The 18,814-nt window shown below is 44.5% G+C and overlaps 1 protein-coding gene across 1 annotated transcript in view; it reads right to left on the reverse strand.

Annotated features, from left to right (window-relative positions):
• The window catches only part of LOC133354672 (astrotactin-2-like), a 484,322-nt gene that overhangs the window by 268,468 nt on the left and 197,040 nt on the right, over window positions 1-18,814 (reverse strand). Inside the window, exon 9 of the mRNA XM_061571710.1 lies at window positions 5,687-5,771. Within this exon, the coding sequence (XP_061427694.1) occupies window positions 5,687-5,771 (85 nt within the window). The remainder of the gene's footprint in view (window positions 1-5,686; window positions 5,772-18,814) is intronic.

The raw sequence follows: 18,814 nt of genomic DNA on the forward strand, positions 1-18,814 counted from the left end.
CGGAATCATAATTGTTGAGTCCCTTAGGCCGCTGCTATTGGCTGAGCACGATACAGTCGTGACCATGAGCTTTGTATCAAACTTCCAATGGCTTTATCTTCTTGGTTCTTTCGGTAAAGTCACGTAGAAGGGAAGTAATAACATAATAAAATTAAAAATAAGTGGAGAACAGGCCGTCCTCAGGTGAAGACCAGGTCTGTCGGGGAGACATTCAGACGCTGTCTCCCCGACAGACCTGGTCTTCACCTGAGGACGGGTGCTTGTCTCCCCGACAGACCTGGTCTTCACCTGAGGACGGCTGCTTGCGTTGTGGCCGAAACGTCGTGAGAATTATTTTATTATGTTTTATTTTTATTATTTTACTACTTCCCTTCTACGTGACTTTACCGAAAGAACCAAGAAGATGAATCCCTGCAGTCACGAAAGCTTTAAATCGAAAAATTCCAATGGCTTTGTTGCCAGGAGGCAATGGCGTTACCGTAGTGCCGCTATTGTCTGCGGAGTGCGCAATCTATCAGTGCTAAAACTGTACAGGGGTAACTACCCGTAGCTGTAATATGATGGGGTCGAATGCTGGTAAGCCTAACAGTACGCTTACTTACTTATCTACCAGTTATGTGTTACTTACTTATTGGCTATTTACTTTTGTTACTTATTTACTGTTTACATTTCACTTGTTTCTAGTTAGTTTGTTTTCTTTGTGCACGCTATGATTTTACTGTTAACAATTGATAGTGGAGTGTATTACAAATGTAAACTTTGTATTAATATGATGGAATTAAGCTGCGTGCGGTAACGACGTTAAATATATGAATGCATGCGGTTTATATGGAGGTGCTGGCTATCTGAATTTTTTTTACACAAAACGTAATTTTTGCGGGGTATATGCGTATGCGGGCTATATGCGGGAAAATACGGTAATAAGCGTTATTGTATGCGCCACTGTGTGTCTTGTGAAATATTGTCGCAGATAATATATACACATTGCATACCAAATACAGCAAATGCGATGCAGAAAAAATGCACGAGCCACTTTCATAGTAACCAACGTCAGGCTGCTTGACAGGTACCAAAATGGCTGTCACTTCGCTTTTCACTGCAACAATAATAGCGTGCACTTATAAGGCACGTTTCACACACGTCTCAAGGTGCCGTGCATGAAAATGAGAAGGGTAAGCAAAAATAAACAAAAATTACTGGGTGGCAAAATAAGATACCCGAAGATAAGAATAAAACGAATTCGGAAGAAAAAAAAAAACTTGTTTAAAGAGAGGGAGAGCCTCATCTCGGCACGCAGGGAGTACCACAACCTGGGGGGGCATCAGTAGAGAGCTCCACAACGGGGGGGGGGGGGTGGGGGGCACCAGGAGAGATGTACACAACTGGGGGGGGGCACAGTAGATAGTTCTACAACTGGGGGGCCCCACTGCAGTAAACACCCGATCAAGCCCAAGAACGCAGCAGCTGTGGGTTTGAATTTTATCGCAAGAAGCAATTGCTTGATATGCAGCATATGGACAGCAGGGTGTGCATACTTCTGTGAAAAAAACCTGCGCAGCGCCAGATCTGCATCGGAATGTTCGTGTCGAACCCGTCGCTAGACGCTCTTGAGAAAATATTACGCAATCCAATTTATCTGACAATGTATTTAAAATACGGGCTGAACATCCATGTTAGTTTGATACTGTCGTGATGTATGTACGTGTGTTGAACTTTTTTCCCACCGCTCTTAGCCAACTGTGCTCTCTCGTCATCGTCATTAGCCATTATCCATTCACTGCTGGACGAAGGGCTCCCTCAGCCGTGTCCGTCTCTCTCCGTATCGCCCCCTTGCACACGAGCCCATTTCATTAGCTCCGTCTCCCCGGTGAACGCACCCTTGCGCGTCTTCCCTTACTTCGGCTGCAACTCTGTCACCAGTCTCGACCACCGGCCATCGTCCATTTTTTGCTGATGTGTCCCACAAAGCCTCCGTACTTTTTTTTTTCATTAACAGCCAACACGGTAACTCGTGGCTCGCCGATGTAGGTGTTCCTCTCCGTGTCTCAGTGTAATTCTCAGGCATGAACCTCTGGCGTGCCTAATGGCTTTTCAGATGTTGCTCAATTTACTTTGTCACAGTTCACGTTTCCGATCCATAGGTCACAGCAGGTAGTGTGCACTGATTGATAACTCTCCTCTTCGGCCACATTGGCGTACGTTGATTTCCGTTATTAGATTATACTTTACACTCCGCCTTGCTCTCGTCGTCATCTTCATTTCAGATTGTTGATCCCGCTCCCGGCCATGAGTTACCGTCCTCTGCTGCATTTTCCATTTGCGTCCCTCTGATTGAAATCATCAACATTTCCACGAATAAATACCACCGTAAATATGTGCGCTGGTCGTGAGTACATGAAAATAGTGCGTAAAGGAACAGTCCTGCAATGCCTTGCTGATGCCAATGCTGGCAGAATTGGCTTCCACAAGAGAAGGAGTTTTCGAGAGCCCCTCCAGAGGGTCTGTTGGCCAACTTCTACCACGCTGGCAAAGACGTCTTCGGATCCGGTGGGAGCAACCCACACTTTACCCCACCAATCGATTAACCATGGTCGTGCCCATTTATACCGCTTTAGGTGGACATCGGCAGGCAGGGATTCAGGAAACTCGCCCCATCGTTTCAACTGCCGCTGCCAGGATATTAAATCGAACCGGCGACCTTCTGGATCGCAAGCCCGGTGCTCTCACCGTTTCAGAAAGATATGGCAGCATCTTAAATGCATGAATCAAATTGGAAATAAAATTCAGCACTTGCATCGTTACCGCTGTTTTGTAAAACTATAAATATATTCAAAGAAGGAAGGTAAGCTACCTGAAACATCAGTCTGTGGAATAGTTGCATGTCATTAGTTCGGGTCACTGATGAGTGTGGTGAAATTTTATTTTTCGTGTGCCCTACTGCCAAGGAATTAACTTAATGTTGTGCATAAGTGTCAATTGTGCTGGAAGATAAAGTGAAAATAATGTTTTAAAGGGCGTATTTTTCCCTGATTAAATTGAACCTTTTAACCAACTAGAGTTCATTAAGATGTTAAATTCATTTCTCATTTTTGAGCAAATAGGGGGTGCGGAATTTGTATTAAAATACCTCAGAAAAACCCCTTCCATTTAATTTTCAAATGAACAGACTCCATATACATAATGGATGGAGATAAAAATTCGATTTCATTCAAATGGTGATAGCACTTGTCAACACAATTTGAGGATATAAACCAGAATGGAATTTTGTAGAACATGAACCCTAGTAATTGATGCATCAACAATGCAATTTATCAGACAATTTGCTTCCATTGTGCTTGACTGAAGATGGCCTCCTATCTCGCAGAGTATGCAAACGGACAGGAAAGATTTTCATTCAAACCAGTCAAGGGTAAACTCTATGTACCATGCTGGCACGGGTGTCACTGCACGAGCAGTGGAAGGCTTTCTACGAAAGGTCACAAGCCAGTGCAACAGTGGATGAAAATGTATTCTATCTTTTAATTATTAATATTATATATTTTTTGACATGTGCCATGTGTCTCCTAGGATTAAAACTTGACGATGAAAATAATTATAATGCCTCTACATAAGCGGTTTAAATGAAGCCACACAACGCTTTGAATATTATTCCTAATAAAAATAAAATAAAAACATCGACATCAAAACATTTTGAAAAGGTCACCCGTGCTGCAACAATAATATCATCATACAGGCATGAACATAAGTTTGGATTATCGCGGTGCACAAAAGCTTCAGACTGTAAGCATGCTGTTTAGTACAGTACACAAGCGAGACTCGGGAATGGACACCGACTTAAGTTATGTACTGACTGCGGGGATTCATCTTCTTGGTTCTTTCGGTAAAGTCACGTAGAATGGAAATAATAAAATAGACTCTGTCTACTCGACAGACCTGCTCTCCACCTGAGGACGGCTGCTTGCGTTGTGGCCGAAACGTCGTGAGAATTATTTTATTATGTTTTATTTTTATTATTTTATTAGTTCCATTCTACATGACTTTACCGAAAGAACCAAGAACAAGATAAGAGCTGTGGTTATTCGCCAAGTCAAAATATGCGTGTGCAATATTTTCAGAGGCGGTGAGAGCTTGAGTAGATAGCAGGATATACCAACTACGATTGTAGCGTTCATCTTCTTGGTTCTTTCGGTAAAGTCACGTAGAAGGAAAATAATAAAATAATAAAAATAAAACATAATAAAATAATTCTCACGACGTTTCGGCCACAACGCAAGCAGCCGTCCTCAGGTGGAGAACAGGTCTGTCGAGAAGGCAGAGTCTGAATGGCACGCCCCAGGCTTGGAGCGACTATTTAAGCTGGGATGGAGGGGCGAAGAGCGCCTTGACAAAATAATTTGCATATCAAGAGGAATTTAGCATATTTATGGGAAATGCAGATATGCGATTTATACTACTTGTCAAATGCGTAGGAGGTTTGGCGAGGGGTTTAAAGTCATTATACCCATGCATTATGCAGGATTAGCAGTATCAAAGGGAGGGAGTAAGGTTAGAATTAATAAAGGGAAGGAACATTCAGTCTAAATCTTGTTTAACATTCACTGAAGCCATGCCCCCCCACCCACCCCGTCTTTCTGCTGACTTTTCTCGGCCCCCCACCCCCGTCTGAGTAACATCTAAATTGAAAACTAATTTCTCTAGAACTGCTTTTTGGGGTTTAGTTTATTGTTCTTCCCCGCATCTCCAATTAGCACGGTTGGCTACGTACGGTGCGAAATAAGTTCAACATACGTACACAGACACTAGATGGAACATTTATATTTAAAGCTTTCGTGACTGCAGGGATTCATCTTCTTGGTTCTTTCGGTAAAGTCACGTAGAATGGAAATAATAAAATAATAAAAATAAAACATAATAAAATATTATATAATTATACAAATAAAACATAATAAAATATAATATAATATTTTATTATGTTTTATTTTTATTATTTTATTATTTCCATTCTACGTGATTTTACCGAAAGAACCAAGAAGATAGATGGAACATTGTTGCGATTGTCGCAGCGTAGGAAGACATCGTCCGGCAGCTGACTGATCATGTTGAACTTGATGTATGTTGAACTTCTTTTGCACCGTACGTAACCAACCAGTGCTAATCCGAGATGCGGGGGAAGGACAACATACTGAACACAAAAAGCAGGGCCGAGAAAAGTCAGCGGAAGGAGGGGGGGGGGTGCATGGTTCAGTGAATGTTAAACAATATGTAAACGAATGTTCATCGCTAGAGAGAATGAGTAATAATGCTACAATCGTATTTGGTATATCTTGCTTTCTACGCAAGCTCTCACCCCCTCCGAAAATATTGCACACGCATATTTTGACTTTTGATTTAAAGCTTTCGGGACTGCAGGGATTCATATTCTTGGTTCTTTCGGTAAAGTCACGTAGAAGGGAAACAATACAATAATAAAATATAAAACAATAAATCGAAATGTCGTGAGAATTTTATTGTTTTATATTTTATTATGTTATTGTTTCCCTTCTACGTGACTTTACCGAAAGAACCAAGAATATATATGTTGACTTGGCGAATCATCGCAGCTCTTATCTTGTACACAACTTAAGTCGGTGGTGGCGGCGGCGGTGGTGGTGCGGGCAGTTTGTGTCACGTGTCGCGGGAGACTCACCCTTGGTTTAGTTCCCACTGCTTGCGCACGCAAAGGTGGCTGTAGACAGGGTCAGGCAGGTAGCCATCCCGGCAGCTGCAGTCTCCTGCGGTGGACAGATGGGATCAGAGTTCAGGTGGAGAAGGGGGGAAAAGGCTCGGGATGCAGCTATACGACGATCCAGCGAATAAATCGCACAGCGTGAGATCCGTGCTAATCGTGTCGTCCGTTTTGCAAAAATACCGCCATTTCGTTATATGCCGTCGGTCATTTTATCTTCGCTTCAAAACGTCCAGGCGAAATGTTTATGAAATTGCCAAACAATTATACTTCGACAGAAATAGCTACCGTCGATTGAATACGTGCTCTGTGAAATGTTATTGGGAGCAATTCATTTGCGTGGGGGCTATACAACATAATTATCTTCATCGTTCATTGAATTATCAATTATATTATCACGCGACTAACAGCATGTGCGTTATTGATTGTAAGGTTGCAAACATTAGAGGGCATGATAGTCTAATGTCAAGCGAACTGCATGCCGTTTAAAGACGTTCTAGTGAACTTTAGTTGTACCAGAAACACAGCAAAGCAGGAGGACACATACTCTTAGTTTTTTCGGTAAAGTCACGTAGGTAAAAAATGAAATAAAAATTAATAAAAATAAAATAATAAAAATCACGAAGTTTCGGAGGCAAAACAAGTCTCCGTCATCAGGTGGGACCGTCACAGCCAGATTTGCTGCATCAAGTGAGGCAGGGATTCCAAGATGCAAGTTCTTAAATACAAGTTAAGGGGGAGGAGGGGGGAGGAGCTTATCAGAATGTGGTAGTCAATGAATGGAACGTGTTGGGAGGGGGGGGGGCTAAAAGAGAGCACGATGTGTAAGTAGACGTGGACGTGTTTGTGCGCAAGCCCCTGTTGGTGCACATGCAATAAATACAATTTACAGTTGTGAGAAACTCATATCAGAATAACCAGCGATGTGGCTGAGCAGCAGAGCAAGCGGCTCACAATCAAAGTTTGCAAGTTCAAACCTTGGTTTAGGGGTCGAAAATATAAATATCTCTTGCGGTCGATAAAATTCATATCGCTTTGTGTGGGGAAGTCAATAGTCATTGTCCTATGGCGACGTTTTCCCCCAACATAAGAATGTGGAATTTCCATCACTGGCTCTGCAGGGCTGTATATGGGAAATGAACACCAATGCCTCAATGCTCATTGTGGAAGGAAAACACTTTGACTTTTGACTCTGCTGCTTGCTAAGTTAGTAAGCCTCCTTAAATATCAGCATAATCATTGTGTCGTGAAACGTGCCATCGCACCTTCGGAAAATCACAATCGCAGAAACCCGAGAAAAAATACGGTCAGTAATTTACATGTAACTTTATATGCGTGCGAAGCTTGCAGTCTGGGGGTGTAGCAAGTATTGTCAGGAGGAAGACAACCTTGGGGAATTCGACGGGTTATGTATATGTATACAATGTCAGTTATGGGCAGAGTATGCATATTTACATCCATCCATACAAAAATGTGGATGGTGCCTGGGTATAATGGTTAGCATACTGCACTTGCAATCCAGAGGTCATTGGTTCAATTCCACCTTCCAGCACGGCAGTTTATGGAACGTTGACATTTTCTTAACACCCGCCCCCCCCTCGCCTCTGGTCACGCAGCAGTATAAATGGGTTTGCGACAATTAGTCGATCGGCCGGTGACATGTGGTGGGTTAAATTGTGGGTACTCCCAGCTCTTCCAATACACCTGGTCAGTTTGGATGAATAGGCCAAAATCGTCTCAAGAAGGCAATCGATATTTAGCGTATGCCAGAGAAGTGCACAAGAGTGCATGTTTGGACCAGGCCTCGACTGGGTATTGCAGGCCATGTGTTCTATATTCATGGAAGACGACGGCAGACATGGCTGTGGCCGTTAGATAGCACCAAGAGGTAGAATGTTTAACACCCAAAACTGACAATCATTTGACCACCCTCATATCCATTGTAAACTGCCTAATCGCACTGCCACACCTCAGGTCAACTTGTTGTTCAACTACCACTTGAAACCGGTGTCTAGGTCAGCTGAAGGTCACGCACCACGGACGCAACATGACACAAGAACGTCAGCGAGGTGGCTTGACCTTCAATTGTGATTATAAATGTCTTCACTTTGACTGTTAAAATGACTGTGAAATCGGTGGGGCCACAACTATTCACGTTTGGCATTGATAATTATTGACTTTCCATTAAACGACTCGAGCGTGACCTCGGTTAAGTGAAATGCATCTTGCAGATGAATGTGGAACAGATTTGCAAGAGAGTTAATGTTATCACGAGCCGTGGCCAATCCTATTTAAACGGGGACTACAGGTTCATAAACTGTTTGAAAAAGAAACCAACTTCTGGTCGTTCTACTAAAAATGACATTCAGCCCTCAAGCGGACATTTTTTTGAAACTTCATTATTAAATCTGAATATTTTCAATTGCACTTTTTTTTTCTTTCAACGAACCAAATGTATTATTCTGCCTCTTCCCCTGCAGACCACAAGTCATCTCCCTGCTCACACAAAACACAACACCCGACTCTTGGAGCCCTAAGTATAAGGTCAAAAAAGAATATGGTCATTGCTGGAATATGAAATGAGTTTCCACATGTAATATGCAGAAAGGCCAGAGAAAATGTGTATATAGTCGGATTTAGATGTCTAATTTTTGGCTTTCTCCTACACAGATATGCTTTTGTATTTGGTCAGATCGAAAGGTAAAGGTGCAGCCCTGCAATTGCTCGCCTCTTTATTTTAACTTTTTGATTCCAGTCTGTGATCAATAACTGCCATGAGCATGCATTCTGTGATGTGTTCTACAGTTGTCTCCCTGCAACTGATATCTTTACGTACGGAAACACAAGAGTGAATCTGTGCTGGTATTGAATAGACCAAGATGACGGCTGCAGCCCTGCAATTGCCTTCTAATGCCACTGCTGGCAGAAAGTATTCCACGTGAGAGAGAAAGAGTGCCCCTTTAGAGGCCGGATGTCTTAGGTGGAAGAGGTGGGTGTGCCCACACTTTGCCTCCACACTATTAGCTGTGTTTATATCCCATCTATACTGCTGGCTGGACAGAGTCTGGTGGCATTTAAGAACCAGCGACATCCGTATTACAAGTTCAGTAATAATAACTGTCGGCCACCGAAGTTTGCTTTAGTCACAGCCGTCCATTTTTAAAATTCTCCGGATTCGCTGTAAATGTTTGAGGCTCCAACAGCCAAACTAAAGGCAATGTGTCGATTAGCTTAAAGGCAGTAAGTGTGTCTTGAGAAACGACACAAGCCATCGAGATGTGCTCCTTCGTTTTTAAAAAATCCTTTATATTAAGTTCACTTGCTTGCTTGCTTGCGCGCTTACGACCGTGCAAATCTTTCGGTCGTTTTTTAACCCACTTCCCGTGATCCAATCGAGCTGAAATTTTGCACACAGACTCGTTGTGCGTGACAATTTATTTTCGTGAATTTTTTTTTCCAAAATTTCCCACTTTCTAGGAAATTGTTTTTTTCATATTTTATTTAAAATACCAATGTGATAAAAATGAAACTCTTACTCAAGAAAAACAGAAATGAATAATAAAATAAAACCGATGCCACGCACATAAAGGATTTATAGTGAAAAACTTTGTGTTTACGGGTTAATTTTTAGCATTTTGGAGGGACAATCGTTTACAAGACAGGCTGTAAAAACCAAAGCAAGGTGTTACAGTTGTTGGGAATTCGACGGCGACAAAAAAATAATCCGCCAACGCACACACATTCGGCAATCACCTCCTCTTCGCGCATCGGCAACGCCGCGGTGCGCTCCAAAAGAGCCGTAACGTCGCATTCACAGTGACGCACGAATAAATAAAATGACGACGCCGCGATTGGCAAGTCACCAACGCGCCAGGCGTGCCGGGGTAATGACATTGCTGCCACCGCAAAAAGGCCACTCGTGAAGCACCCATCAAATTGAGCACACGTGTTTTACCGCAATAAGTCCTTCGTGAGGACTGAGCCCAATCGGCTATGACGGGTTTTGTTGGGTTTTGTTTGTCGTTGGGAGTTCGTAAAGGGCCAGAGCATCGGCACACGACCCACGAGGTGCTGTGAAGGGTCTCCTCCGGGCACTGCGAGCAGAGATCATGATCGCCGTGCGCTGATTGCGCACGCTCAGCGAAAGCGCTGCACCGTTGTTTTTTTGTCGTTGTACGTTTGTTGTTAACCCTTCGCCTGACCGCCGCTGACGAAGGCGATTCGCCCCTCTCCACCCGGCGGTGCGGTGATCTGTCGCAAACTCAGGGTCACAATTCGATTCGAGTAACCGACTTCTCCCCATCTTGAAAAATGTTTTTGCACTGCAGGCGAATGGTTGTCGCCTCTAGCAGCGTGACGCAACAAATTTGCGGGTTTAAGAATAATGATGAACCAACGAACGGATGAATTGTCACATCCGTAGTGTAGGTACCCCAACCCTGCCCCCTCCCCAATGGTAAACTGATATTGAAGGCACCCAAGCCACATTCGAAGCCCCTGCGTCTCGTCCCTTGGCGCTGCGCACGCTCAAACACACCGCCACGCCCGTTATTAGGCCATTAAAAGCAATTGTGCTCGTGGACGCGTAATGTTACAGTGGGCAATCCAGGAGCTCCACAAAAAAAACAGAACAAATGAATGGCTAATGTAAATCCACAACAGCTTGCTTAGTCTATGATCCAGCCGCAATAGTTTTTGTTTTGTTTTCATACACGTACAAATATGATTATTACAATCACGTAACAACTGCTAATTCCGCGCAAGTTGCCAACGCACTGGGTCGTGGTGCGTGGCCCACCGCCACGCGAAAGAGCGGCGGGCGATTCGGAACGCTGTTTGGAACGATGCAACCACACTGACTTCACCAGCCGATCGTGTAATAAACAAGTTTGAAGACTCGTGCACACGCGTGGATCCTGCAACGCTCTCGAGCACGCGTTGTACCCTCCGAAGCGTTTAACACTCTGCCGTTGCCGACGACGTACGTGTAGGACGTGCGCGTCACCGGCGCTACGCCTCTCAACGTCAAATTGACTACGAGCCGCCTGCGCATTCCGAGATTCAGAGGTGAATGGGACACCCCCCCCTCACCCTGCAACTCGCAGACGTCTCGAAACGGGAAAGGGTCAATTAGAGATACCAACGCTGCCCTCCGAGCTGCGCGATGAGATGCAGTCACGTGTGACATCGTCGACTTGGCCGAAAAGGCTGAACGGTTTTGTCCCATTTAGGGCTGATTTTGAGTTTTTATCGCCGTGTTATGAGCAAAAATCATTGACCTATTTGACCTGTTTTCTATTGGGCGAGTCGCTAACAGCAACGTAACTTCGTGCTGACGTCTGGTTTACGTCTTAATCTAAGTTGTCTTGTGGTTGTTGTTGTTGTTGTTTGACTTGCATCCCACTGGGATTTTTGCACACATCGTTGGTGTACGGTGTTCTTTTCTGCAATATTTTGCTGTCTTTTCTTGGATTTTCTGTTTGCACTTAGTTACATATTCACTTTAAGATGTTTTTTGTTCATGTTTTTGTTTTTTTGTTTGTTGCGGTTGCACCCGATTCAAGAGCCGCATGGCTCACAGGGCTATATCTAATAAATGAACTTGAACTTGAACGTCAGATCATTATTAACGCGTCATCGTGCCCTCACGTTGCAGACAGATGGCGCAGACCGACAAAGATAGTGCCTGATAACACTTTCCTCCATTGTTGGATAGCATTAACAAAACGAACGTATGGAGTAGGGGGGGGGGGAAATGTATCTAAACCAAAAAGTGCGTGCGGAAACAGTCCGGCAACCTGACCCCTTGTCACCGCCGACGATAAAATAACGGCCGGTCCATTTGCGGCGGGGAGATTTCCCTCTCCGTGTTTGGTGTGATAACGAAAGCGGTCTCTGAGAGGCCTGGCCAAAAAGGGTTGAGGTCCCATCCATAACTGTCCAGAGGTGTGAGTTCTGACGGATGGCAGGGCTATGGCTCATTATGCCAGGCTATTAAGTTCAGGGGACAGTTTCTCCTCTTTATTTATATATATATATTATTTCACAAGATAAAACACGATTCGCCTGGATTTTTTTCTTCTTCCTTCCATCAGGTGAGCAGCTCGAGGCTTCTGACAGGCACCGCCCCACATGTGGACGATTTGCAAGTACAATTTTTCATTTCAAGTTTTTTTGTAAAAAAAAAAAAACTCAATAGTTCTTTCATTATTCGTATATTTGACTCTTATTATTATTATTATCATGACTACTACTACCACTTAGGTATCCGCGGTTGTGCTGTACAGGTCTCTGATGTGTTTTTGAGTTGTACCCCAAGTTGTTCAGAATGTTCTATGATGTTTCACTCCGCATGCTGGGAGCTTATTTAGAAACTGACTCAACTACCCACCCACTCAACCACAAAAATATCCACTCATACACCTAAAAACTCACTCACGGAACCACCCACGCACATACGCACTCTCTCATCCACTCACTCCCTTCCTCACCGATTCACTCACCTACCTACCCACCCACCAACCTATTCACTCACCAACCTATTCACTCACCCACCTACAAACTCACTCACGAACCACCCACCCATCGACTCACTCATCCACTCATTCCCTCACCCACCTACCCACTCACTCGCCCACCTAATGACTCATTCACTCCCTCGCCCACTCACTAAATCGCCCTTCTACCCACTCATACATTCGCCCACCTACCCACTGCCTCACTCCTGAACAAGCTTTTGACTACGTGGAGCGAAGAGTTGAACATCAAGCCAGGCAACACATGGTACAACCGCGAAACACATCGGTGAACCACGCATATATGTGTCCATTATTATCTAAAATGTGTGAGCTCGCTTAAGTGTCAATGTAACTTTGTTGAGGCCTGTGAATGTATCTGCAATAATAAAAGACAGAAACTCAGGTGGCAGTATACTGGGAATAAATCCCAGTATTTTTGCGCCGTAAAAGGCGCCGTTTGCTCAAGCACAGCTGAGTTTACCGAAAGTAACCACGCTATGGCCAAAAGGGCACAGGTAAAGACCTCCAAAGTGACTGTGGAAGACTTGAGGGCAGCCTACATTAATGGGACAAGACACGCATGACTTTCCGTCCATTTCAGAGTTCACAAAGGCACGGGCGCGCGCGTTTTTTTTTGTGTTGCAAACTCATTTTGGTCAAGATTAACGGTGGCGCCGCCACCATTTCAGACGTCTCAGACACGTTCAAGGTGTGGGCAATGGTTCGTGCAATGGTTCGTGCAATCGCGACGAAGCAATGTTTGTGTGTTTTGTTTTATTTGACCCGGGGCATCGTGCGCCAAACCAATTAGGAACTGCCGTGCAGAGGGAGATGATTTGCCCACCCCTTTGTGGTCAGGGAGACATGCTCGTGTGAATGCCACGCGGTCAGACTCCGCGCACCGAGCTTCATTGCGAGTGCCACACTAATGACACTCAACCTAAATGTGCGAGAGTTCCCTCTCAATCTGTTGATAAAAATCGTCAAAAATACACCGCGCGCGTCGATGTGTTTGGACGATTATACAACTTCAACTGCGAGGTTGTCTCACTTATCAATAAGTATACTTATAAATAAATACGCGCATTTGATATTCGCGCCTTTGGAACTGCGCAAGACCTACCACTGCCTATTCGTGGAATGTCACATTCTGTTCTCCAGTGTTTATGGGTGTGTGATACTGGAGGGGAGCGGTGGCGCAGCGGTGAGTGTGCTACTCTACGAAACCGGCGACCCGGGTTTCATTTCCGCTCACGGTCAACACCAGTGACTGTTATCTGAACTGGTCCTGGGTCTCCCCTAGGTCGACTCGACCTCAAATTAGTACCTGGTGCAGTCGTGGCTTTTTTTCCAGGCTACAGTCTACATTATAGACTGCCAGTACACTCATCCAGTTTAACCATTGTTACAGTCTACATTATAGACTGCCAGTACACTCACCAAACTTAATAACCAGGCTACAGTCTACATTATAGACTGCCAATACACTCACTCAATTTAACCATTGCTACAGTCTACATTATAGACTGCCAGTACACTCACCAAACGTAATAACCAGGCTACAGTCTACATTATAGACTGCCAGTACACTCGCTCCGATTAAGATCCAGGCTACAGTATTATTTTTATTTATTTGTATTAACTTTATTTGCATTATTATTTTTCTATCTACGTCACTTTACCGAAAGAACAAAATAATGTGTAAACATCGCCACTAGGGAGACAAAGGCGGCCAGGCGTGGTTCTGGCGATCCGCCCCTCGTGTGTCGTGCCGATCTTCATAGGTGCTCGCAAACAGCACTTGCCCAAACAGTCTGTTAAGGCTATGCGGGGGATCTTTGTCTTTGACGTTGGAGGCAATCACACTCCAACAACGTTGGAGGGCATGGGAGCGATGCTCTCAACAACGGGCGGAGTGCCCGGTGGCTAAAACGCATAAAGTTGGTGCAGTACAGAGCACAATTGGTGCATCTGCCAGTCATCTCAGTCAGTCAACCCATGGCACCTGGGTCTGTCCCGTGACCTCCTGCCAGTGGGCCTTCGACACTTTACGTGACCGCAAAGTGCACCTAGCATGGCACAACTGCCGTGGTGACGTCACCGCCATTTAGTGGTGAACAATGGTTGTTATTGTTGTTGTGCTTCTTATCCCTGTGTTGGTAATTCAACCACCAACTCATCCAATAACTCACACACTCATCGACCTACCCACCCACTCACCCACCCACCTATACACTCGCTCACACACCTACCCTCCTGACACACTCACTCAAGAATACAAAAAACCTGTTTATAAAGTAGAGAACATTTAAAAAAACATGACCCAGGTCACCCTTCCAAGAGGCAACGTATCAAGCATCCCAATGGGTGCATTTCATCTCCTGGTTAATTGCAGGGTACAAACAAACTCACGTATTCCTGACAGAGGTAAGTAACAGGCATGAATTGTGCAGTGTGAAAGGATAAGCCAGATAACATGCAAATTGCTTATTTGTGTTCAGAATTTTTATTTAGTGATTCTTCGAGATGGCTATTGATTGAGCATGCATGGTTGGTCACGGCGAGAATGCTTCATATAATTGGTAGGATTTTTGTTTAAAATATTCAAACGGAAAACACATACATGATGTTGGTGTGAAAAATCAACTTCCACCGATAATAACAGCAATGCTCTTCATGTAACCAGTACCGCCTCCCTGAATGTTAAGGATCGTTCCCAGGAGGATCCTGCATTGGGATGCGTGGCCAATTACATTACATTGACGAGTGTTTGCCTTCACGCCGGATGAAATCAGAGAAGATAACGCTCAAAGCTCCACACGGACGAATTCAAGAATCAAATACTTTACTGCAATTTCCTTGCCACCTCGAGCCTAGAACACCTGCTTTTCTAATACTAACCAAGCTAAATGCCTGCTTAGCTTCCAATATTCTAAGAGATGATCAGGGCATATGCAAAGTTGTATGGGGATGGACAATCCCAACACAATCCTCAAAAAATGACGAAATAATATGCTGCAATATGATTGGAACTCAAAATTTCGGTCAATAAAACTGTGGCCTTAACATATATATAGTAGGCAACGTTTGGACAATTGCTCTTCTTTACAGCATGTTATAAAAATGGAGATGTGTCATTATATAAAATGTCCCGTTTTTTTATTAAATGTATTTTAAGACAGTGTTAATTGACGAATGCGTATTGCTCGTGCACGACTGCCAATGCATCAGCAGCAGCATCACTAACCAATGTGCAATGGTGATGGGATTTTATTTTTTTACATAAAACCAACACACACAGTGAAACCTCCCTTTAATGGACTGGATTTCAAGTTGTTTTTACATATCATGGAGCACGGTAATTTGGATGATTTAATGTAGATAATTAAAATTCAATTAAAAACACGCGTCTACTTCATTTAACGGGTAAAAATTGACTCCGTATCGGCGGTATGCACGGTGCAGTCAGTGGCTTTATCGTCATTCCTCATGTTTCAATTTGGATAACAACAGCGATCCTGATTAATTCTCTCAGCCTCTCGTGCCAACCAACAGTCCTGTGGCGACGAGCGAAATGCATAAAGCCCAGAGTCAAGCACGATGAGCTACACGCTCGCAGGCAAAATACATTTTGACCACCATACAATGCGCACGCTTCGCCCAACAAAAAAATACATCCGGGAGGGGGGAGGCAGAGCTCAGAGGTCAGAGCGCTCAGCCGGCACCGCTTGAAGCCTGGGTTCGAATCCAGGATTTCAGCCACATGTGCTTAATCCAGGTCCTCAAGTAAAAGTAAATTAGCAGGCTTCACCCTTTCTGGCAACAATACGGGTTGGTGTTAAGATGTTCAAACACCAAATAGACACACCTATTACAAAGCACAATGTCTGCATTAACCACACACACACATGGTCATGGTGAAACATGCGTACAGATATGCCCTGATAATCTATGCATTGTCCTAGAAACTAATTTGTCTCTTCATGATCGTGTTTCATCAGTGCTGGACCAGAGAGCGCCAAAAGGTGAATGGCACACAGACGATGCAGACGCTAGCTCGGGTTAAGCAGTTTTTTTTTATCTACAGGATCCTTTTTTTCCAGTATTACGCTGATTTGTAAAAGCAAAAAAAGGCTGCACCTTCTCTGGCAATAACACAGGAGGTGTTAAGATTTGTAAATACTAGATAGACACCTATTACAAGGCAATAAGTCTGAATTAAACACGTATGCTTGTGGTAAAATAGGTGATCAAGTGTAATCAGTTGATGGTCTCAGTGTGACCCGCCCATGCTGGACACCTGTGAAGAACTTCACAGCTCATCGGATTCCTCTGGTCTTTATAAAGATTACAACAATGAGTTGGTCACCAAAGACTGCGCTTAATTTGGCCACATTCAAGCTGCGAGGCTTAAAATGTCGGTTTGACCGGCGTGCGATGGACATTACCGGCACGCCGGTCAAGAGCGGGTGGGAAAGTGCTGCCCCCTTACTGCGTTTGACCAGAGGTCACCTGTAGGGTGCTCAGAGGCAGCTCTGTGACATCCGCTTCTGTGGGCCATTCTCCAACATGAAAGATTGCTTCTAGATTTGAAGATTTCGTGACTGCAAGGATTCATATTCTTAGGTTTTTTCGGTAAAGTCACGTAGGTAAAATTTTTTTAAAATTAATTATTTTATTTTATTTTCATTTTACTCTTATTCATTTTTATTTTTTACCTACGTGACTTTACCGAAAAAACCTAAGAATATGAAAGATTGCGCTGCTCTGTGAGAAATCCGCAAGGATGCATTTTCTCGTGATGCAACGCTGACTGCATAATCTTGATGAAATCGGGAGGAGGGGGTGGCGGGATTCCAAAAAAATTATTTTGCAAAAAAGCAAATGTACATCTTTAGCTTCCTCGTATTCATAACGAGACTTTAGACCTCCTTGTTTTCTATTCCAGTGGGACCCACCAAGATGTGGCAACTTTGTGTTGACCCAGGAATGGGTGGCGAGGCAAAACTAAGGATATGCATTCCCCTCCCGAAACGAGTGCAAAGACACGCAATTAGAGGCATTTTTGAGCATTCAGCACCTGACTATCGGCCCGTATTTCTCATGGGACCGGCAAAAAGCGAGATACATATTAACATACTATTTAATAAGCCTAAAATGAGCTCCAAACTAATTTACCTTCATGTAAATCAGTCCTGTTCTCATGAGAAGCGGTTGCCTGCCAGAGCGGGAGGGCGAGGATTTTTTGCGATTATTTCCGGCTTTTCGTTTTGCCTTGCAGCCGAGTCTCCTGAGCGTGACGGCGTGCATGCGTGCGAGCGAAACATGTACATCCCCCTCCCTGCAACCTTTTGCGGGCTGTTGGACTGATGGGCGGTCAGGACAGAGGTGGGACGGTGGGGTGGGAGCTTTGCTCAGTGTGGGCATTCGTTTGCACGCATTAGCGACGACTTTGCGGGCGGAATGCGACTCGCAAAACTGTTGACAATGCTATGCAACGAAATAGGATTGCGACAACGGAGGCACTCCGTGGCATCTTAAGCGGGCAGAGAATCGCGAATGTGGGTGCCATTGATATTTACTTTGGAGGTTCTGTGCTGGGTCCTAGCACCACAAGTTGAGTGCGGCTCGATAGAGATTTTGGTATGTAGCCCAACAACAACAAAGATATTGGCAGGGTGCAAGTGACCACCCTGACCCGTACAAAGGGGCGCATCTAAATAAGATCCCAATTATATTCTTGGTTTTTTCGGTAAAGTCACGTAGAAGGGAAACAATAAAATAATAAAAATATAAAACAATAAAATTCTCACGACGCTTCGACTGCAACACAAGCAATCATCATCAGGTGTGAAAACTACAGCAAGAAATTTTGAAGAAAGTGGCGTTTTTTTTCTTAACGTCAGCACCACGCACAGCGATTTGGCAGTTGTTCAGATAGACGAGTCCATCTATGTTCGGGAAAGAGGGAAGAGAAATAAAATAGTGGAGAAAGAGAGAGAAGAATAAGGGTGGGGAGCCAGGTATAGGTTGGAGCAAGATGATCAAGTCGGGGACCGAGTTCAGACGCTGCTGACTTTCACACTTTTCTACAAAACCTTCTTTGAAACAGGAACAAAAATATCTGTGGAAGTGCGAGTGGCCCGGAGCACTCGCCCCTTGTAGGGGTGTCAGGGACGAGTACTCGCAGGGCGCTCACGCAGATTTCCTGAATTCAAAAATCCAGTCACCTAACGCGAGCGAACCGACCTCGTGAACGCCCCAGGTGACCACCCCACGTGACCAACTCAGTGCCTCGTGGTTCTCAACCATATTAAGATTTTGGTATGAGGCCCTTTATAGCCTTGGACAGACTGCTAGGGCACGTGTGCTGTTAGTGAGCACCTATGAAGGCCAGCACGGCACACGAGGGGGTGGGAGGCCAACACCACAGCAGGCCGCTTTTTTTCCCCCTCATTTGAGACTGAGTCCACCTAGGGGAATCGAACTCAGGCCGCCGGGTTCTTAGCGCAGCGTGGCGCTAATCGCTACACGCTACCGCTCCCCCCAAGCAAATTAACTTGCTCCTAAA

This window comes from Lethenteron reissneri, chromosome 48 (assembly GCF_015708825.2).
Source record: "Lethenteron reissneri isolate LAM-NWPU_2019-01 chromosome 48, ASM1570882v1, whole genome shotgun sequence".
In the NCBI taxonomy this organism is placed as follows: domain Eukaryota; kingdom Metazoa; phylum Chordata; class Hyperoartia; order Petromyzontiformes; family Petromyzontidae; genus Lethenteron; species Lethenteron reissneri.